The sequence below is a fragment of the Alligator sinensis genome, unplaced genomic scaffold (assembly GCF_000455745.1).
Source record: "Alligator sinensis unplaced genomic scaffold, ASM45574v1 scaffold323_2, whole genome shotgun sequence".
Taxonomy (NCBI): Eukaryota; Metazoa; Chordata; order Crocodylia; family Alligatoridae; genus Alligator; species Alligator sinensis.
In genome coordinates, this window is record NW_005842392.1 from 316275 (window position 1) to 339813 (window position 23539).

The 23539-nt window shown below is 40.5% G+C and overlaps 1 protein-coding gene across 1 annotated transcript in view; it reads right to left on the bottom strand.

Moving 5' to 3' along the window:
* Nucleotides 1-23539, bottom strand: part of CACNA1B (calcium voltage-gated channel subunit alpha1 B) — a gene marked incomplete at its 5' end in the record, with an annotated part of 468581 nt that overhangs the window by 64503 nt on the left and 380539 nt on the right. The window contains 8 exons of the mRNA XM_025211184.1: nucleotides 4251-4334; nucleotides 4495-4605; nucleotides 5490-5654; nucleotides 7465-7666; nucleotides 9101-9238; nucleotides 10673-10833; nucleotides 12735-12831; nucleotides 20296-20307. Of these exons, the coding sequence (XP_025066969.1) occupies nucleotides 4251-4334; nucleotides 4495-4605; nucleotides 5490-5654; nucleotides 7465-7666; nucleotides 9101-9238; nucleotides 10673-10833; nucleotides 12735-12831; nucleotides 20296-20307 (970 nt within the window). The remainder of the gene's footprint in view (nucleotides 1-4250; nucleotides 4335-4494; nucleotides 4606-5489; nucleotides 5655-7464; nucleotides 7667-9100; nucleotides 9239-10672; nucleotides 10834-12734; nucleotides 12832-20295; nucleotides 20308-23539) is intronic.

The window sequence follows — 23539 nt, forward strand, 5'->3', positions numbered from 1 at the left end:
TGTGCATGAGTAGAGAGAAGAGCTCAAGTCAGGGTGAGCATGAGCTGAAGTTCTCTGTGCTGCATGGAAGTAAGTCTCAGTTCCTTTGCTATAACACCCCTCTGCATGCAAGAGCAAAGGGAGGTAATGTGGTTGCATATCAAAAGAGTTTAAACATGATAAAATAGCATGGCCTTACACATGGCTCTCAATTTGCTGATGAGACACCTCAGTACCTGCTCTCCTGCTAGGGCTCATTTCAGCTACTAGGCAGAGTCACTGGTATCTGCACAGCAGTGCTCAGTTTCTCTCACTGTCCTTGTTCCTCATTTTTTAAATGATATAAATTCTTCAAAACTGGTAAGTGACTTAGGAGATCAACTCCTACTGAAATTTAAGAAGACACAGGCTCTCAAGTCACTGGTAGCCTCGTCACACATTTTTATACCAGTATTATTTTTATGCACCAATGTGAATGGCACTGAATTCCAAAGTGGATGGATGCAGTATGCACGACTATAGTGTTTTGCCATGCGGTGGAAGAGGAGCAGGTAACAGCCTTTTTGCCTTGAGCAAATGGCTACCTTAAAATAAGTCAAACACATAGCATACCGACATTTGGGTAACTTACACCAGTGTAATTTTATTCAAAATTTTTCCCAAGATTTGCATGAGTAACATTCATGTAGAGCTATAGGGTGTGTCCATTCCTTTTTGCAACAATGTAAAAATCATTTGCACTGGTGCAAGTCTGACATGTGCCTAGGATCTAAGTTTGGAACTATTACTCTTGGAGTTTATACATGCAACCCACCTCCCCTGCAGAACTCACACACCGTGTCTGCAAGTAACTACAAGCTCCAGATTCTGGGGCATTGGAGGGGGCCAAAGCTGCCCACAATGTAATTTAGGCAGCTTTGGAACCTGTGCTCAGTAGAAGCAGTGGTCAGAATGGTGTGCATTGCACTCCTCCCCTCAACAGCGGGGTTCGTGAACCCATACCAGATCAAAGCTTCAAATTCTTTCATTTGTGTTCCCCTGTGGGTGCCACGAGCTGTATGGAGGGAAGGAAGAGCAAGAGGAGATCCAATGCAGCCATGATCCTGCTACAAGAGGACTAAGACTGCGTGCAGCAGAATGAAACTACACATGCACCATTTTATTTGTAGATGACATCCTAAAAAGACAGGCTTATTGCATTTAGGTCCTATTATTGATGTAATTTTCTGGCATACCATTACAAAATACAAGACACATAATTAAGCAATTGTTTCAAGGAATCTGTGTGTCCTCATCACCCTTAAGTGAGTATAACTCATTTCTCATGTTTCTTTAGGCAGCTTGTGTGATGCCTGTGCACTGTTAGCCCACTGACCCTCTCTGAGGTGTACCCTCTCTGGCCCCTAATTCATCAGAAGCCAGAAAAAACTGTTCATTAATGATGTGTGTGTTGCTGTAGACAGAGACAAATTACAGAGAGTTCAGAGGAGAGCAATGAAAATGAAAGAAGTTTTGAAAAACAAGTCTAGTGAGGAAAAGGTTGAGAGTACTGGGCAAATTTAGTCTGAAGGGAAAGAAGACTGAAAGGGAGGCATGATAGCTGTATACAAATTCTTAATAAAGGGATGATTTAAAGAGGACAGGGATCAAATAGGCTCATTAGTTGTGAGAGGCAGAACAAAGGGCAATGGGCTACGACTGCAACAGGGGACATGTCGGTTAAACATGGGGGAAATGTTTGTCAGAACAGCTTTGCAATGGAACATGCAGCCTAGGGAGTCTTCAGAATCACAATCACTGCAAATAGAAACTACACATACCTCTCTGAAAGGTGGTTTAATATATTTAGTTACTGTTAAATCAGGAGCCTCTAAAATGAAACTTAAGAATAGGAGCAAAAAGTGTTACAGAGGGCTGTAAAATGGCACCTTCTGATTTTCACTATACGGTGATTTTTCAGATGTAACTTACACCATGTTTTACAACCATTATTCTATCTGCCACTCTTTATACTTACAACTGAAGACATTAGTTACAGAAAATAAAAGAGTAATGTAGGCATACATACTGAATCAAAGGTCATGCCTAGTATACTGCATCTTCAAAATCCCTACATAAATCTGTTACAGCTCACAAGGGAATTGTGTTTGTCTGAGTATCAGTGTGCATACTTAGTCCTGGGGGTTATGATTATAGGTAGCTTTAAATTTCATCCCATTGCCTCGAGGGTTAGTTTGCTGCTGATATCTGCATGAATACGTAGGATATCCAGGGGTCAACCCCCTCCGCACTGTTCCCTTGCAGTGCAGAGAACAACTGAATATGGGGTATGTGGACGTGTCTGCAGCACCACATACTGCACGGCCACGCTGGTCTGGACTTGGCCTCTGTGTTCTCCTGACCATAGACTGCACTCCCAGGTAACAACTCCTAGATTTCTTACCCAGCCTAAACCCCTTGTGACAAGTCCCTCCTCCTGAAAACACCAGCCATCTAGGTGGAAGGACAAGTGTTTCCAAAGGTGCTGGGAAATGTTTATGCTGTCACTAGGATGGTGCAGCTTTGTACCATCAAAAATAGGCATGTAACTTAAGGGGGATAAACTGATCAATTCTGACATGTGATTTAGCATCCTCTCTTTTACAACTATCAGCTCTCTGTGGAACTAGAGCTTTTATTAAAAGAAAAAACCTATGGGCTTAATATTATTAAAAGACAGAGATGGCTTAGGGAAAATGAAATATATTCCTCCATATGCAAGGTAATAGATTATGAGATTATAATAAACCCCTAAAGATCCTTCTTGATCACTGTCTATTGTCTTGATACATTGTATTAAGCATATATTGAATAAACTCGTCTAACAAAAAGCCCGTGTCACATATTATGGCTAAGGTCTTCAAAGCTGCCTAAAAAAACCTGGATGCTCAAATTCAAGAGAACTGTGTCCCCCAAAACAGAAGTAACTGCTCTAAGCAGTCAATACATGTTCCAAAACGATGATCGGGGACATCGGTGACACTTGGGGATAAAAGTCTGTCTTGCTTTAGGTTTCAGAGTGTTGCTTTGTCTGTGGGCAATGTTTCAATAGGAAAATATAATCCGAAGTCTATGGGGTTTGTCTGTTGCATGTGAATACTGTTCATGTCGTGAACAGCAGTTTAAATACTCTCTCTGTGTTTTCTGATACTGTATTGAGAGACATTACATAATAATAAACTATATGGTTAGAACCAGTGATACAATTTTCACCACCATCCATACTTCCTGTGAACAGGTCCTTGGACAGGGCTTTTCCCAGTAAATGGGAAGAGTCTGAGCTCTCAGCACACAGAAATATCTGTAAACAAGTGTTTAAAAGATTAAGGAGGAAAAGTAGTGACGTTACATCTTCAGTATGCTCACACAAAGAATCACCAGTATGGGCTGAAAACATGTACCTGGGTTAGGATGGGCAAACTTTATCAATGTGGGCTAAGACCAAGTTCTTAGCCTGAAGTCACTTCATTCACTGTCCTTCCAAAAAAAGTCCACTAGAATTTAATATAAGGTCTGTATACTCATATACTTATGTAACAATGCTATATTTTTACTGTATTTTTATAGCTTGGTTGATAAGCTGTATGGAAAGGATCTCATTCTCCTTCAAATTATTTAATATAATTTCCCTGGAACCATTTTATGTAGATAAAAAATAAAGTATAATCCAAACATATCTAAACTAAGACTATGGTGATGCTGTAACCATCCTCCTTCCTTAATCTGTCCTCTCCTCACTGTTTTTTATCTCCATTGGCTGTGATACATACACAGAATAGAGACTGAGAAGAAAGAGAAGGAGACAGAGTCTTTCTGCTTTCTCTCTGAAGTAGGTAGTACATGGGTAGTACTCTGAAATAATCATCATCATAAACCATTTGGGATTTCAGCTCTATTAAATTCTACAGGACTTTTCCATAAAGGGGTAAAAAAGGCTTTAGGATAGGATGCTTTTACTAAATGAGAAGGAAATAGCATTTCCTAGCACAGCTACTAGCTTTGTCATTCTCATCAGAGTTTCTTGTATGGAAGTCTTTAGGGCAGACAGCAGTGCTCAGCCCTGTGGAAAGAGCAGACCTGATGTGAATGGGCTGCCAAGCCACCAAAGAACATCATCTCATGATGAGTCCTAGAGGTGACTCCAGGGAACAGGTTGGTGGGAAGAAGGTACAGTGCTTTGACAGGATACAGCTTTGTTGGTAAATGAGGCAAACTGAGCAAACCGTACTTACCGCAATCTCTGTTACTAAAATATCAGTAATACTTCCCAATACTGTTACAAAATCAAAGACATTCCAAGCATCTCGGAAATAATTCTGCAAAATAAAAACACAAGAGAGGGAAAAGGAATCTAGAAGTTATTTTCTTTTACAGAGTGGATTGCAAATTGGTTTTTAATCATTGCATCATTCCAGAAGCAAAAAGATATTTGACATGAGGGGAAACCAGCAGAAGGTAAATGAAAGAAGAACATACCAGTACACCAAAGGCAATGATCTTCAACACACATTCCATTGAAAACATAGATGTAAACACAATATTCAGGCATTTCAGCATTTCTTCATATGCTTCTGGAGCATCATAGAACTAAACCAGAAGGGAAGAAAGGCTGTTAATGAAGGACTTGTTATGCTAATGGAATAAAATGTTCACAAATGCTTGCTTGCCTGTAAGATTATCGATGTGGGAGTAAGATTTTGTATATACTCAATGGCTACATCTTGCTTTCTGCCATGGACCATGTGTGTCACTCCAGAGGCATAAAGAGGCCATTACACTGCTTTAATAGGCCAGATCAGCACCGAGGAACCCTCTACTAATGGAGGCCACCCTAGACCTGTGGGTAGCATTGGCTGGGTATGCAGAATGTGCCCCCTGGAATGCTGCTGATCTCCAGCAATTTAATGACCCCTCCGAGGTTGCTGTTAGTAAAAAGTACTCCCCTCTTCCCCCTGAGGTAAGTAAAAGCTGTTCTAAGGTTCCTTTGACTCAAACCAGGGATACAATGGCTCTCCCTTCTGGATAATGTGGCAAACAGAACTTAGCTAGTTCCAGCAATCCTTATTCCGATTGCAAATCTAAGTAACTCTGTTGACTTTACTGGAATTGATTTGGTTTTCCAGTGTAAATGGGATGCATCTGACCCCTACTTGGTAGTAAGAGAATTAATGAGAAGTACCAAGCTTCTCAAGAACTGAGTCTCAGTCCTCTATAAACAGGCTTAGAGGAGTACAGGAAGCAGCAATGCAAGCTAAGCAGCTCCCTGAGCTGGCGATTCTGTTCTTATAGGATTTCATGTCCAGGCAAGCTTTTTCAGTAAGATTGAAGCAGCAGACATTGCTATAGCAAGGTTAAAAACCAAGCTTCTGCCTTTCATCTTACTAGACAGTCTCAATCCCTCTACTCCCAGCGCAAATTGTGCATTGCCTAGGCGGCACAAAGTTTGGACAAACTAATAATAGCTCACTAACCTTCATCATCAGCACAATTGTATTGAGTGCAATCATGACCATGATAAAATATTCAAAGGGAGGGGACACCACAAACTTCCACATCTTGTATTGAAAAGACTGCTTGTTTTGAGGCATGTAGCGGGTCAGTGGTTTGGCACTTATGGCGAAGTCTATACAGGCCCTCTAGAAAACAGGAACATGTTAAACATCAAAATGAGCTGGCACCCTCTGGTAAACCACAGAGTTTGCAGAGCGCTGGCTGGAGTATTTTGCAGAGGATGGACAGCAAATGTATTGTTTCAAAAAGTGTTTTAGATAGTTTCTGAACACTGAAGAAAACTACTGTAAAATATAGCACACATGGTATGTGGACCACCACTGACAGTGGAATAGTTCCTGAAGCAGTGAACTACACATACCACCCCCCATAATCATCTACTGTCCTCCCCTAAGCAAAGCCTAAAAGAAAAGAGGGGCTTTATATCATACCCTAGCATTCAGCAAGTCCACAAATGCAGGGCACCCAGTGAGAAAATCTTGCCAATGCATTTCTGATGCTTAATTCTACAGAACTGGATCAGGTGATTAGTACAGATGTCATTTGTATACCAAAAAAAGAGTGAAATCTCTATATATTCACACACAGTGAAAATGCTCAGCTGATAATTCACATGAAATATGAATGAAACACATCTACTATTGCAATCAGCTCTGGAAGGCACTGTGAGATTGTATACCCATGGAAGGTCAGTGGCTCATCTCTTCCAGGTGTTGTCATTTTTTCATGTTCCCATGAGTAAAGCTGGGCAGGAAACAGCTTTCCTGTCCTGCAAGAAGACGCATGTTTGAAAAAATGTCCTGTTCTGAATTGAGACAGGAATTTTAAATCTCCAAATTTTTTCAAGAAACCCGAAAGAACCTTTGGTTCAATTTTAAATACATTATTTCCATTAGTTCAAAACATGTGTTTCTGGTCTTAAACTTTTTATTGGTTTTTATTGTTTTTGATTATTAAACTAACTAAAAATCAACTAAAATTAGTTTTGAACTAGAAAATGTGAACATTTTGTTCCAAAAATGTCCAAGGAGGATATTCCAACACATTCCAAACTTTTTTCCACAACTTTTACTCAAAATTTAAAATATGTTAAATTCACATATTCCCATGGGAAATTTCAGGTTAAATGAAATCAGTATTTTCTAACAAAATACATCTCACAGAATGTTTATTGATAAGCCCTAATTGTAGGTATCTTCTTAAAGAAGAACTGCAAACCTTTGGGCATCAAGAACATGCAGGTTGGTACCTTGGCAAACTGATCCCTTAAATTCAGGGTTCATCCTCAAGAAAAATACATCTAAGTCTGCGGTCACTGGTGTAAACTGGTTTCATTTATGTATATTAATTTTAGAATTTTTTTTAGAAATAAGGGATTGATTGTGAAAGTGAATAACCATATCTTAGAGCCAGGCATGAGAGTAGGTGCCACACAATCCCCCGTGCAAGAATAACCCTGGGGTTAATCCTATCTTGCATACTTCCTGGACAGAGACTGATACCATGGATTAAAGCTAGGGGTAACTTGGGCAAATACCTTGCACACATTCACCATTAAAAATTCTGGATCTCTACCAGTGTAGATAGAAACATTTTTTTTAGTTGTCTGGAGAAATTGTGGTTCAACTTATTATGGTTGTGGTTCAACTTATTATTCTTGTTGCTGTCTGGCCACTAGAAAGCAAAACAGTATACATATTCATGCATGTGCGCACACACACATACACACACACACACACACAAATATATAGTGCCAGCACTTAGCATCTTTCCATTTTGAATGTGAAGATGTGGGCAAAAGAGACATGTAATAATGTTTAGTGACTCAGAAAAAGCTGGAATATCTCATTCACAAGATATCAAGATATTTTGAGCCAAAAAAAGATGTGAGCATCTAATCTACACATGGTTGCTGGACTCATAAGGCCCGGTTACCTCATTTTTCTCTAGGCTGCATTCCGACATCACTTTATCTCCTTGCTCCTGGAAGGTGATGATGATCAGCGCCACAAATATATTCACAAAGAAAAAAGGGAAGACAACAAAGTACACCACGTAAAAGATAGACATTTCCATTCGATAGCCAGGGCTGGGACCTTGTTCCTCATATGTAGCATCCACCGAATGCTTCAATACACTGTAAACAAATGCAGAGAGAGAAGAAAAAAACCCAATGACAAAATACAACACAACATACAATTATGTTCATAATAGCACCGATTTTTCCTATAGGGTGGCCTTGCCTCAGAGGCTTCATTGTAGAGATTCTTCCCTACATGTATAGGCTCAACTCATTTCTATCTTGTGATCAATCTTGAGAAATTACAGGAGTTGGGGATACTTTGGAGTCTCTGGCACTCTTGTTTTCTTCTTCTTCACTCTTGTGTCAATAGGTATGAGTGGTGGAAAGGCTGTGATTAATGAGTGAGCAGTCCCTTGAGCACACTGCCCCAAGAATATGGACTAACACAGCTGGCCAAGGCACTGAAAGTGTTCATTTGTTATTTTATGAGGGATGAATGAAAGGGATTGTGTGCCATGTGGAAAGACTTCTATGTTGCATTTTTTAAACTAATACTTCCTGGGACAAAGCATACCAAAATAAAGTCACAGACTTCATAGGAAATGCAATTTTGATCAAAAAAATCTAGAATACTTTTGTTATGGGTCACATTGCTCCCTCTCCCTACTTTCAAACCCATTAGTTTGTATATATCGTGTAATCTATACCATAGCAAAAAAAAGCAGTGCAAGTCTGAAGACCAGAAATGACTGATTATATACTGAAAAGTGCCTGTGAAATACCACTGCGCAACTTCACAGGACTATGCAGAAAAAATACACACTAGGGATGTGTGAAGCGGGCCCTATTCAATTTGGATTTGGTCTGAATCAGGGACAGTAGTTTGATTTGTTGATTCGGATCACTGTCCCTGATTCAATTCGGCCGAATCCAAATCTGACGATTTGATGCTGATTTGGAGAATCGGCGATTCAAGACAGACGCAGCTTTAAAAGTTTTTTCTACATATGTTGAGGTAGCAGCTCGGCTTGTGAATGCTGCGGTGCTGGGGCGCATGGAGCACCCAGCTCGGCGATCAGCCACAGGGGGACCCCAGGTGCCCCCCAGACCCAGGAGGCACCAGTCACTGAGCTGGGGAGGCACAGGGGGCCCCGGGGTGCTCCCCAGAGGACCTGGAAGTGGACCAGAAGTGCTTTTGGTCCACTTCGAGGTCTGCTGCTAAGCACACTGGGGACTCCCCCGCGCTCCTGTGGGACACTCCATGTGCCCCAGCATCACAGCACTCACGAGCCGCCTAGAGGTATGTAGAAAAAACATTTAAAGCTGTGTCTATGTCCAAATCTCTGAATGTTTCTGAATATCTCCAAATTCATTCAGAGGGTTCCAGTTTGATTTGGAAAGATTAAAGGGTCCTCTGATTAGATTCGGATTCGGAGATTTGGCCATCGAATTGAATGGTTGGTTATTATTTCTCTGTCTCTGAGAATTATGTAGAGTTAGCATTTTTCTCAATAAAGTCACTTAACCCAATAAACTCCTCATACTCACGTTGGCCACCCTTCTCCCGTGGAGACAGTGAATAGTGTTAACAGAGCCCAAAGCACGTTGTCGTAGTGGAACTCATATTTTTTCCACTGCCTGGGCTTTGCCTCCACCTCACTCTTTTCATAATCCAGGTACTGACCCCTAAGAAGAAAAGAGGTTTGAAACACGTGAAAGAGCCAAGGCTCAAAAGAAATTTAATTATGATCATTTCTACTACTGGTATTACAACAGCACTTCAGAGCTCCAATCATAGCCCAGAATCCCACTGCGCCAGGCACTGTACAAACACAGAACAAAAGTATGGTCCCTGAGTTTCTAATTTAAAAGAAATATCATTTTAACACCTGTACAAGGCAAATGACCCTGTGACCTTTGGAACAGCAAGGGAAAGCACTGTCTTGCAGGCTGTTCATTACATGGAGATAAGTGTTGAGGTAAGCTTGCAATTAAGAAGATACTATTTATTTTGGGGTCTGTAATATTCTGACATAGCATAAAATTATTATAAGCTGCTGGGGAGTTCTATATTTCTGCTTAAAATTAAATCAGTTGTACTGGCAATGAGAAAATAAAAATAAAATCCCCAGACACTGCATATAGATTTGCTCTGCTACGGTGAAGTTAGCCAGCCAGCTAGTGGACAGAAACTATAAACAGCAGCCCCAGGTAGCAGTGTTTCATGCACTGTTGCTGATCGTACTGTGGCCACTCTCAATGGTTTGGGTGACAAAAGCAGCAGCAAGCAAGGAAGATGCCTGCTGGTTTGAGGTATAGAAGAACAACACAAAAAGACCTTTGAATGGAAAAGAACAAATCAGACTGGAAGAGAGGCCATGTTATGATGGGCTTCTATCATGCTATAGTTAACAATGGAGTAATATCATGCTTAAAATTACTTGAAGTATTTTAAGTATATTTGAAACTTCTTACTTATTCATTTTTCACTTATTCATTATAAGGTTTTAAAAAAAAAAGTTATCAAGAACATAATCAGGCAGGAAGCTAGTAGCCAGTCTTTTCCAACAGTTATGCTTATGCTGATCATTAAGCACAAACTTAGTCCCACTAAATTTGGTGACGTTGCTATGATGCCGTGCTCTAGTACTTCCTTTTAGAAGTACTAAAACACGGTGCAGCATGGGTGATTACTGTGCTGTGCAGGCAGCGCACACTTAGATTTCCCCGCTACGTCGCCATTTGGGTGCACTATATCCGGGGAGCACGCCGCTACAGAAACCTAGCGTGTAGGCCCAGGTGATTGCTACGGCGATGTAGCATGCCATATGGTAACGTAACGCATTGCTACATTGCCGTGGGGCAATGTGTAGACGTGCCCTCAATGTACAGTTAAACTCTTGAGGGAATTTTACTAGGGATAAAATTCATGTCTGGTGTGAAGTCTGTTGAAACAACACCCTTATTTATTAGAACCACAGCAGAATGAATTGGAAGCAGTACACAATCACACAGGAGTGATCACTGCCCAGGGAACTCCTCAAGGGATGCAGAATTTTCTCTTGGAGGCCAAACACTGCCTGCTTCTGGCACAGGCAGCCCCTGCCATTCTTCAAGTACCTGCAGTCCTTCTCTAGCTCCTTTGATTCATCCGTGCAGTAGAAGAATCTGCCTTTGAAGAGTTGCACAGCAATGACAGCAAAGATGAACATGAAGAGCATGTAAACAATCAGGATATTGAGGACATTCTTCAAGGAATTTACTACACAGTCAAAGACCGCCTGTGGAGTTATGGGAATAGGGGAGAGGTTAGAAGAGAGAGAGCTCAACATCTAGCACCTATAGAAAAACATTTCATTTTGAGCATGTACCGGATTTAGACTGGGTTTGTCCTGGAAAGACTCCTTTAACTCAGACAACAGATCTTGCAAATTCTTACTACTAGTAGCAGCAACTAACAGCTATTACTAATAGCTTTCTCTTTACTTGTAAGAGTTAAAAATGTGGGACTGCATTCTGTAGTATTACTAATTAAAATGGTGACTAAAATTGCCAGCTGGGTAATCTAGGTAAGTAGTATTAGTCCTAAACAAAATATTTTCATAGCTGGTTGATTAAAAGAAAAATACATTTGTGTTTAATATAGTCAACCACTGATAGGGGGAAAAACTTATAAAATAAATGGTTCAATGATTATTATTCAAACTGTTTGAATGGTAAGAAAATATATTTAGTGATAAAATACCAGAATGCTTTGAATATATTACTTTTACCAAATAGTCAACCAGTGTGTTAACTAACTTCGAATACTGTAGTCAGCAAAAATAACTTGTGAATTGCCTGCAAACACTTTGCAAATATATTTGGTTTTTGATAAGCCATCAATTCATTAATGCAAGTTTAAAGATTGTTCTTGCACAGTTTTTCTTTTGTGATACAATATATTGGTTGTATTTGCCTTGATTGGAAAAGTAGGTGATGTAGCATTGTTTCTGGTTCTCTGAATGGAAAAGAGTAACACAAAATGACAGTGCAGACAGTGAGAATTGCTCTCTGAAAACATTTTCTAATAATCCCATAAACCAAGCTTATCTTCAAAGAATGAATGCAAAAGGGATGTAAAGACACGCAATGTGAATTCAATTTGTTATTCACATAAATATTTGCGGACTGTTCTGAGTATTGGAGTTTCTCTCACAAATATAGGTTTGAAAATAAATAATTTGTTTAATAAAAAGCAAACATTCTTTTGCCTTCTGCAGTAGATAAAAACTAATGCTGCTGATTTCAAGGACCATAGAGCTGCACATTTATGTTTCCAATCAACTCAACATGGTCTTTTCCACAGTTTAATTGTATTCTTACTTACATTTGGAGGCAAATTTAGCACTCATGAAAATTAAATTAGCTGAAACCCAAATGATCTGTTTGAATATGAAGCATGGTGATGTGAATAAAAAAGGATCTAGATCAAAACTAACCCTTTTGTCTATTTTGCAGTTTGTAAAAACAAGAATATGACTGATGGCTTCACAAAAGCAAAAGTATTCTCTTTTTTTTTTTTTCCCCCCCATCTCAAATGAAAGAGCCGTAAAGTGTTACTGATCACTCTGCAGGGAAAATATTTCCTGCACAGATTCCTAACAATGCAGATCACTTTAATTCTGTAACTTCTCCCACCTCACAATTTCAGCAGCAGGCTACTGCTAAACAACACTAACTTCATTCCTGAAATAATCTAAATAACTAAGCACAAGCTATTCAATTCATTCAATTCAATTCATTTCACTTTGTGACTCAGGATGCCTGAGGTGAACCTATGACCACCAAATTCTGAACAGACTAAAATTCCTCAAAGTTCAGTCAACAATTTCTGCAGACAGAGCTTGGCAAAACCGTGGTGTTTGTTTTCTACCAGCCAGGCAAAGTTGAGCATACCAAAATTCACTCTGGCGCACTGAAAAATTTCAAAATCAAAAACTGTGTTGAATTTATAGATTGCATTTTGGGGGGGCGGGGGGGTGTTATAAAACACTAAAATACTTAATGGATAAGCAATCATTCACAAAATACAATTAAAAAACCATAATTCATCCAGTTTAAGTTTATTTAGGCCATTTTGCTCACAGCTCTGCCTTCAAGACCCACAGCAAAGAGGAACTATTTCCAATTATTCTCCAACCTTTAACTTTGGCAGACGCTTGATGGTCTTCAAGGGTCTTAGCACCCGCAGAACTCGCAGTGACTTGATGGTGTTGATATCCTTGCCTTTGGTTCCTCTGCAAGTGGGGGGGAAATACAACAGTGAAAAAGGAAGGACCTTGGTTCTCACGAAACTTATGAAAAGGCCTACAGGTACTCAGATCTTTCAGGTTTGGAGCTATCGTCTCCATTTTCTCTGCACACAGCAGTGGTGGTTGGGAGTTGCAGTAACCAACCACTTGGGAAGTGTAAAGCAATGTACAGAAAGGAAGCCGAGGGCAGAATTTAGCCCTTAGAAAGTTTATCTGCTTGTGCTCTCCATCCCTGCATCACTTCCCAGGTATTCACTCTCTTCCTTCCCACCAAAGTAATGCTCATAACCAGCATGAGAATAGATCTGCATGTCTGGTAATGACAGAGAAAGTAGCTATCACACAAGTGAAGCTGCAACCACTGGCGGGAGAAGGGGAAGAGATGCATCTGTCCGCCTGTCTTGTGAATCTACACCAAAAGTTTTTCTTAGCCAGGATTATGTGTATCACCTACTCTTCTGACAAAGACAGACATTTTGCTGATACCTCTCAGTGCAATTTGTCTGTATGGTTTTCAAAGTGGTTTGGAGGGAAGGTTTTCCTTAGTGAAACAGACAGTGAACACAAGAAACTGAATCCTTTGATGGGCAGATGGACAGCACACACTCTTGGCGCAGAATAAGCTTTCCATTTCTGCACTCTTTACCATTACACTATTGTTCTCAGGTTTCTTTTGGAAGACATGCTGCCAATACCATGCTGAGCCATGTAATATGCAGACATATTACATGCCTGAAACAATACTAGTGTAACTCTCCAGTCCATGCATGCAGATGTCAGAGGTCACTTCTGTTTTGTTAAAAGCGTGTGCAAATGATTAATCATTTATGCAAACATGGCTGTTCATTTTATTACAATTAGGGAGGTTGGAAGTGAAGGATTCCATTTCTACCTCAACCTTCCCTCGAAATAAAGAAAAGAGGTTTAAAGTTTTGTTTTCTTTTTTTCTGAAAAGATGCAGCTAGGCTCTCTGCCAACCAGTTTGTAGAACATAATGAAATTCAATTTTACTTAGTACTGTGAGAAAATGAGATGGAAAATGATAGTAAAGCTGACCTCTAGACTATGGGCTTAGGTCTTAGGACTGGTTTAAATACACACTTGCACTGTAATAACAAAAGGTGCAGATGAGCAGTGCTTTGGAACCCTTCACTGAATGGTCTCCTCTCCCATTCACCAATTTGCCAAGCAATGCTTAGCTTCATTATTGGGAAAACATACCAAGAAAAACATGATTATGCTCAGAGAGTTAGAAATGTAACCCCCGCCCCACCCATGCACACACTATGATTCTGGAGAAACAATATCTAGAAAGAAGAGGACGGTTCATACGCTATAGCTTACTCAAGCCTCTTAACTTAGTGAATGTAGTGACAGCTTTTTTTTGTACTTTGGACAACTGTCCACTTAGAAAGTATCAAGACACCAACAAGTTACTTTATGCTGTCAATTAAGCAGTGGTCATGTTATCTCAGAGGATTGTTTTAGCCAGGATTGATGAGGCTGTATTTGAACCAGCGTCCACGAGGGGAACATTAACTATATCTCATTGCCAATATTTTCCCTCTATTCAGTGGTCAGTCACTTCTGTTCATTTTCAATGCAAGAATAAGCTAATGAGATAAAGGAATATTCCTAATGTAAACTGAGAGGCTCTTGCCTGTTTCACTATCACCTTCATAAATCAGCTTATGGTCTGTTTTATGGGACAGGATAACGAGGGACGAAGCAGTAGAGGAAGAGACTGCAGAGACAAAGAGGATGAGGACATCCAAGTCTTTCAGCACTTCTTTAGAACCTCTTTAATCAGAGCTAATTGATGGCTGACACTGTTCTAATTCATAACGTTGTAAACCAGAAGTAACTCCACAAAAGTCAATGGAATCAAACTTGCACAAAAACAGAGTAAAAAGATTAGAATGAGACAAGCAGGAAATCTGATCTATGACTGGGAACAACTGCCCAGCTCCAGCATTAATCTTTACATAGGTGGCCACATCTACAAGTTGACAAAGGCATTACCAAGCCTCATGCTTTCTCAGGGGCTGAAGGCTTGAGGGGGATGCCTTTGTGCAATTAAGTTGCTCTTAAAGAATTTCATGAGCTTAACTCCAAATATATATAATTGTTTAGCCTTTCTGGCATGGAGATGGGAGACAAGACTCTGGCAAGGCTCCTTGTAGCCCAATCTTTTGCCAAGTGCTCCAGGTGTAGGACTAACCAAAATATGTGTTTTTAAAATAAATCACTAAAATATTATTTTCATTTTTTAACTTAAGTGAGAACTATACAAGGGCAGCCCAGACTTTTCCATGGGACTGCATTAGTCAGGAGAGTTAATATGTTAATAACTGCTCTTTGATGAATTAGAAGGGCTCTGATGGAGCTATCCCTGCCTCCCGATTAGGAGACGTTTTATGACTAATAGGTCCTGTCTCTATTATGCAGCTGGCAAAAAATCTAGTAACAGCTGTGCTTGAGCTTGGTGTTGCTAGCATAGTTTCCCTTGGCAGCACAGATACTGTCTGTTGCAAAGCATACCAGCTTGACTACTGACTATACAATCTATGTAGACAAGAGCTTGGATTTATTACATAGGTCTCCAGCCATGAAATAAATCTCAGTCTGTGTTGATAAGAAAAGTCATACTACTTATTTGCCCATGTTTCGAGGTTTGCATGGACAGTGCCAAAGTGAAGGAGAGGGGAAAACTAACAGGACATCCAACTGCCTCACACAGAAAAGTCTAGAAACATTCACATAGACACCTACAAGACAGTAGAAAGACAAGAGAGTTTCTGCTCTCAGTTAAGAGTGATTTTTAAAGAGGTCAGTAATGAAGTTTTAGCATTGTGTATGGCAGAAGATCAGCTTGGCTTAGCAGGGAGCTCTTCAGAGAACTAAAACATAAAGAGGAAGCTTACAAGAAGTGGAAACTTGGACAAATGACTAGGGAGGAGTATAAGAGTATTCCTTAGGCATGCAGGGATGAAATCAGGAATTTCAAAGCGCACCTGGAGCTGCAGCTAGCAAAAGACATGAGGGTAACAAGTACAAATATGTCAGCAACAAGAGGAAGATCAGGGAAAGTGCAGGTCCCTTACTAAATGGGGAGGCAACCTAGGGCACCTATACACGTGCAGAGAGGCTGCTCTGATGTGCTGTAATTACAGCATGTTGGAGCAGACTAGATTAATCAAGTCTGTTGGAGAGTGGTAATTACTGCCCTCCAGCAGCCTCCAGAGTCATGTGTATCAGCTTCCCCATGCTGAAAAATGGCAGCAGGGATGCTTTAGCTAAAGCTCATTCAATAAGCTTTAGGTAAAAACGCCCCCACCATCATTTTTCAGTGCAGGGGACACTGATACACATGATACTTCAGGTGCTTTAGCACCCTGCCCCCCACCCCTTTCTGGAGCACATGTATAAGTGTCCCTAGTGGCAGATGATGTGGAAAAGGCTGAAGTACTCCATGCTTTTTCCACCTCAGTCTTCACAGGCAAGGTCAGCTCCCAGACTACTGCACCAGGCAGCACAGTTTGGGCAGGAGATGAGCAGCCAACAGTGGCAAAAGAACAGGTTAGGGACTATTTAGAAAAGCTGAATGTGTCCAAGGAGATGGATATGATGCACCCAAGGGAGTTGGCTGATGTGAATGCAGAGCCACTGGCCATTATCTTTGAAAATGAGTAGTGATTGGGAGAGGTCCCGTATGACTGGAAAAGGGCAAATATAGTGCCCATCTTTAAGAAAGAGAAGGAGGAGGATCCAGGGAACTAATTACAAGAGAAGGACTTCTGTGGTTACATTGACAATACTGCACTGATTTCTCAAGGAAGGAGAGATGTTGTGAGGCATATCAGTATTAGCAGGCTTCAGTCAAACTATTCTTAGTTGAGTTCTGCAATGTTCTGTACAGGAGCTGGAGGGTAGGAACCAAGTTGCAGGAAAACAAGGCAGCTGTAGGCTCTTGCTCCTCTTTAGTATAAAGGACTGGACTTTAGAAAGGCATTTTATACTCTCAGGGAAGTGGTCTTAGTTTAAATGAGAATTAGGCCTAAAGTTAATAAATTGCATGTTTGGATCTGCATATGCGTTTTACAGCAAAAGATCCAAGTAAGCAATGACCATGCACCATCAGCATATAATGGCCATCTCTCTGCCAGAGGATGGAAAGTACTGAGATCCAGTTATTGAGTTGTATTCCTCAGGCAGAAACAATAGATACTTGCAGGCACTTAACAGCATGCCCCGTTTTATATTTGAAACAGGGCACTTGGATGTAAAAGTGCATTCAAAAGCAAGATAACTATTTTCATCACCTATTTTTTTAAAGGATGTTGGAACTGCAAACACAATGAGATACATGTTTCTTGTGAAAACAGAGAGATTTTAAGTGCTAGTGGGTGTGGTCTATACAATTTTAATTGTTTTAAAATAAAACTCTAGTGTTCTCAATTAGATTGCAGACATATGTACTAGATGTTGGCAGTCCACTCACACAATAAAGCACATAGAGCAGATGGATTGGTTTCTACAGATCTTGATATCCTGGGATAATAACAAAACATGGGCCACTAGGGATGTTTTCTCTTGAGCTGCAGTAAATCCAGCAAATCTATTCACTGCAAATTTCTTGCAGGGGCATACATAGGGGAAGGTTGACACATGGCTGATCTATGACAGGGAAGCTACATCTCTTGAAGAGGGGGACCCTGATCACAGTCCTCAGTAGAGAGAGATTACTGCAAACCAGAGATCCAATGAGCTTCATCTGTAAGCAATGTATAACCCCAAATTAAATGACTGCCTTCACAGCAAAAGGGTAGAAGGTTAATAGGCATTAATGAAAACGTGTAATGACTCTCTGTAACAGCCTGCCTGCCTTCTTTATGTAGTAAATAGTTCAAATTTCTCTGTGTCAAGAAATGTCCAGAGACCCTAGTGAAGGGGTTGAGACTGATGGAGAGGAAGTTCTAGCCCTATAAAATTCCTTTTGCTTACAAGGAGGCTTCCAATGGAAATCATCATGGATGGGCTTTCCCAAAGCACATAAGTAAATTAAGAGCATTAACTATAACGAAATTCAGTGGGACTTTTGCTCCTATGTCTTAACTATTCTGATTTCTAGTTAAGAAAATGTGACTCTTTCTGAAGGAAACGTAGAATTTCAAAGGGACCAGAATGGTATACGCTGGACTAGTGCAAGCGACAGCTTGGGCTATAAAAACAATATTGTGACAGCTCCTGCAAGTAAGAATCAGGAAGTTCAAGAGCCAAGCAAGTTTTTAAATGAAGGGTTCTCCAAATTTGATTTGCCAACGGCCTTAATACAATTCTGGAGAAGAAGCTGAAATAGCCAAATATCATAATGTTTCAATGAAGGGCTACACATTGAGCTGCATTTGACTATGGAAGTCCGAACTCTGACAAAAGCTTCCTGCCCAAGGAAAATGTGGGGATGGGGGAAAAGACATAGAAGAACTGATCTTTATTGAACTGTGAAGCTTAATGAACATACAGCAAGATAGAAAACAGAAGATTGAAACAGAATAATTTAAAAACCATGAGAGAATAAAAACCAGGAGACAGGCCTGTGTGATTACATCAAGACAATTCAGATTGCATCAGACCAGGTTGTTAGTTATCCTGAACTAGTTTGATATTCCTGCCTTTAAATAATTAACAAATAATAAAAGAGACTTCCTTTAATAAATAAATAATCTTTTAAAAAATTGATAGTTCTTTCAAGTGGAAACTTCTTGTTTCTCTTGCTCCTGCCAGCAGCTCTGATTTCACATACACCGGTCTCTTCGAGAGAAATCACCAAATAGTCACAGAAGGGTGGAGCCACCTTCTCTTGCAATCACTTGAAATTTCCAAGGCAGAAAGTTAACCCTCCTGCTTAAGAGTAAATGCAGTCTCCCAGCTCGGTCTGTGAGCGATGCTACCAGCTTGCAATGCCTAACCAATTCAACTTCTCTTTGAGAAGAAAGAAAACAGCCCACCACTTCTTGAATTCTATCACAGACCTCCTATCCCCTTTATTTCATCTCTTTGCTTTCCTCTTCTGGGGAAACGAATAAGAGTTCCTGCTCTCTTCTTTTAAAATGTGAAGAGACAGCAGAATTTTCTGCTAATAAGAGCTCTCCCTGGTCCTGAAAGGGCAACTACTTTGTACTGTCCACAACGGAGCATTGCTGACAGGAGGGTTAAGGCCACTTGTGCAAACTCTATCTTTTGTAACTCCCTGTGCAGAGTTCCCAGAAGCCAATGTCACTCAATTCTCAGCTTACTGCACGGTCTGCTGCATGAAGTCAGGATCTGTGCTGAGTTAGATCCTCAAGAATATAGAAATATAGGCGTGAAACCTCCTTCAGCACTAATGGAATACACACAGGCACCCCCACACACACACATCAGAATAATCCTGGCTCCTCCTGTGCCTTATTGTGTGTTAGTTTTAATAAATATTGGATATCACACGAAACCTTCTTCTAACAATCTGTTTCACACTCTAGCTAGATACATATCTATGTACTTATAGATAACTACACAAGACTTTTACTGCGGAGTTGATAAATTAGCTCCACAGTAAAATGTCACTATCTACACATGTGGTGCTATTAGGACACAATAAATTCATTAACTCCACTGTAGAACAGTACTGCCAGAAACAAGTTTTTATTGTGCCTTGTGCAGCATAGGTAGATGCTGATGGGGCTGGCTGGGGCACGAGGGCTGATGGGGCTGGCTGACCCCTGGGGGCCCCTGCCAGCTGAGTCTGGTCTTTCCTGGCTCAGCGTGCTGTGGTCCCAGGCGCATATACAAATGTGGTGTCAGGAAGCAATAAACTCCAGTGCAAGCAGTGCTGGACTTTATTCAGCTGCATTAATTGCATGTGTAGACATGCCCACAGAAAAGTAATGCCAGAAGGGACCTCAAGAGATCGTCTAGTCCAAATCCCTACTCAAGGCACAATCACCCCTATCTAAACCATCCTAGACAGGGGTTTATCTAGCCTTAAAAAGTAGCACCCTTGGCAGCAAGGGAAACTTCCAGGGTCTCTAGTAGGGCTGTCCCCCCTTTCCCAACACATACATGCAAGCACTGCAGCACTCACCACTGGACCAGGGACATGAACCCTGAACCTCAGATAAGCCAGGCTCTATTGACTGAGCTTTTGCAACCTGTGACTCTTGCCCAACAAAATAGCCATGAGCTGGCTTTCTACTCTGCTTTGTTTCTTGTACCTCAGGTAAACAGAGATGAGTGAGAGAAGTGAAGAGGAGGGGAACATCAGTTAATAATGTGTGAGGAACAAAGGAGTCAGTGCAATGCATGTGACATGGTTCATTTCCACAAGTGACAAGTGTGTATACTCTGCTGCATATTTACACACATTTCACAGGCATAACAGTGCAGCAAGAGATGGCAATAATGCATTACCCCATGAAACTCCTAGAGAGAGATTCCAGCAACAGGAAGACAAAGAAAGAGCACAAAGTCAATGACAAAAAGAAACATAGGTAGGTACAGTATACCCAGTGCACAAAGAGATATAGGCTTTTAAATAACCAGTCCCACCCCTACAACTCAACGCTCATAAAAATAAACAAGAACAGAAGCAATAGATTTGATATGTGACATATTCCCACACACACACACTCTCTGATGTTGTATTAAGCTTGCATTAACAAACAGATAGCACCAATATGCTTTTATCTTGCTGTTACTTTGGGAAGAAATAAATGACATTGTTAAGCAAAGTAGAGTAAATCCATTCAGTTTAAATCATCAGTGCAAAATTCTGCGCATCTGGGCCAGAATTTTTGTTGTTGTGATTGATGTACAAATACAATAGCTTTATAGTTCTTTTCCATTCACCCTGGTTAGAATAAATAAGTAGATTTTATGCCTCTGGATAATAGCTTTCGATGATAAATGTACAAGGAAGTTTTTAAAGTCCTCAACTTCCATTTCTCTGTGGATTAAAATTACAACTCTGTGTTCATGTCATGTTTATCTCATGAGACAGAAGGGTACTTCCAATTGGAAAGATATTATGTGGAAGAAGTATAGTTTTATCATTATTACTGATCTCCTACTAGCATCTCATGGAGGCCTCACTTTAGAAAAGTACGGATACATTCTGGAAACTGCAAGCAGAAGTTGGCAGACTGTGGTAGGGAGGGGATGATAATGAGGGGCAGGGACACTGAAGCTAGTACACTGAAGCTTAAACAAAGATTTACAACTGTATTCTTAAAACAGATGAGTTGATTTCAATGCTCCAGTAATCAAGTTTTCTGAATGAGCCAGTTTGACAGGTCCCCATGACATGTTCATCAGGTAAGAAAGTTAATATAGATCAGCAATGTTCAAATGAGGCCAAGAGAATTTATTTGCAAATTAAATGGAGTTTGGCAAAAGGTAGTCAAATTATTTTGTTGTACGTGACAATCAGTAAATGCAAAATAAAAACCAATAATATCCTAGTTTGGTGACTCAGCTTGAATATTTAGTAATGAAATACCCAACAAAGCAAAGAAAGATCACCCTGCTCATTTACCAAATCAAGTTCATTTCTAATGATACTGAACTTTTAAAGTTTTGCTTGAGTCTGTGTCCTTTGATAAACATCCAAGGACCTGGAATGATTATTTACACTTCATCTGTATTGTCTTTTACATTCGCAAAATTGGGCTAGAAAAACCTCTGCCGAACAGGCTGCCTCATCAGATTGGTGGTACTTCCTGTATTCATTACTTCAGAAATGCCATGAGTTCTCTCCCTCATGGGATTTCACTCCCTCCAGTCCTTGTCAGAATATACAGATATAGAGGCTATAGACAAACCTGTATCTTAAAGAATGTTTTAAACTTTTCCAGGTTTCAAAAAAGTTTGATTCAATTCAGCTCTAAAAGTTTAGGTGGGTCCATATTTCATTCAAGCCATTTTACCCATCTGCCATTACTTTCTCTCAAAAAATTCATGCTCAAGAGTCCTGTATCCTTGATCTGAACCTTTCCATGAACATCTTTTCCACATTTACTCATAGAATATTTAGCACTGATGCAAGGCAAGACAAACTGCCATGAAGTACAGCTATGGGACACATAAGTAAGTTGTAGCAACTGATATACCTTTAGAAATCGATAGCCAATGCAACCAACAGAAAAGCAATGGACTTTTAAAATGAGCAGAAACCATTAAGCTTTTATCAGAAATTATTTACTCAGCAAGGTAAAAGAGTTCATAAATCTGTGACAGTTCTATAACATCTTAAGAGAATCAGAGTTTTATAGAGAAAGTGTTTTAACCCTTAACACTTGTTCAAAGAACACAAAATTATTCTAATTGGATAATCTCCCTGGTTTCCCCTTGTCCCAGACACTCCAATAAATAGAATTTCTTACTGGAGAATGAGATCAGGAATTTGGAATGGATCATGTGCTTGTGCAATATTTCCTGAAAAGATGACATTTAAAACTGAAAAACATTTATCTCTTCAGTATCACCTTTCTTCTACAGATATCAAAATACACTGCAAACCATAATTAACTGAAGCTCACTGTACTCAATGCTGGTAAGTGTTACTATAATGAACAATTTTAAAGATAGTGAGACTTTCAACACTGGCCTCTACATTTTACACCCAATTTTGCATACCCAACGCCTGAACATTAGAGGTGTTGAGCATCCCCTATGACCTCACCTGGAGTTATGAATGCTCAGCCTCTCTACAAGCCAAGTTTCAGGTATCTAAAGGATGGGTTTGCAAAACATTGGACAATCAAAATCAGAGCCCATTTCTGAAATTACTGCATCTAAATGACATGTTCCAAAGATCAAAAAGCTCCTTTACAGCCAAGTTGGAAAGAAAAGATAGAAATCCCAGGTCCCAATTCTCTATTCTGCAGAATATTTGACATTGTCACTTTTATTTAGTAGCAGCAAATTATCCAGTTTGGTCATATGCTGAAATAGAAAGAACTGTTGCAGTCAAGTTGCTGAATCCAAATCTTGAGGATTAAAGAATTTGCTTATCTGATTTACAACTTTCTGATGCCCCATCTCCAGTTTTCTCTTCCTGGGAGAAAAGGCTGCCCCTTCTCAACTGATTTGAAAACAAAATACTATGACGTAAATGAGGAGTGAGCAAAATAAGACCTGCGGGCTGGATCTGGCCCACAGAGCGATTTTGTCCAGTTCACAGTGGGTTTCTTGGTCTCACCTAGCAGAGGTGCTGTCTGGCCTGTGGCACATCCTGCTGTCTCTTAGTCATGCAGTGGAGTGGGGGTGGCTCCACAGCTGGACTGCCTTACTAGGCAGCCCAGGTAGTGGTGGCAGCTCCTTCTGGCTGCTGCCATTGCTGGCCTCAACCCTGTGGTGCTGGTGGGGACCTGCATGCACAGCCCCACCCCTGGCCCACTCTGCACATGCTCTAGACTCAGCTCAGTGGAGTGGATCAACTCCAGACCAGATGAAACCTGTGTGCACAGCCCCAACCCCAGCCACTTTGCACATACTCCAGATTCACCTGCCCACGCTGAGCAGTAGCAGCAGCAGCCGGGCAGAAGCTGCTGCTCAGCATGGGGGAAAAGTGGCCGCTTCCCCTCCCCTGCTGGGACCTTCTTGCTGCAGCCACCTGGAGCCCGTACCCAGGCTGAACTGTGGCTTCTCTGCACTG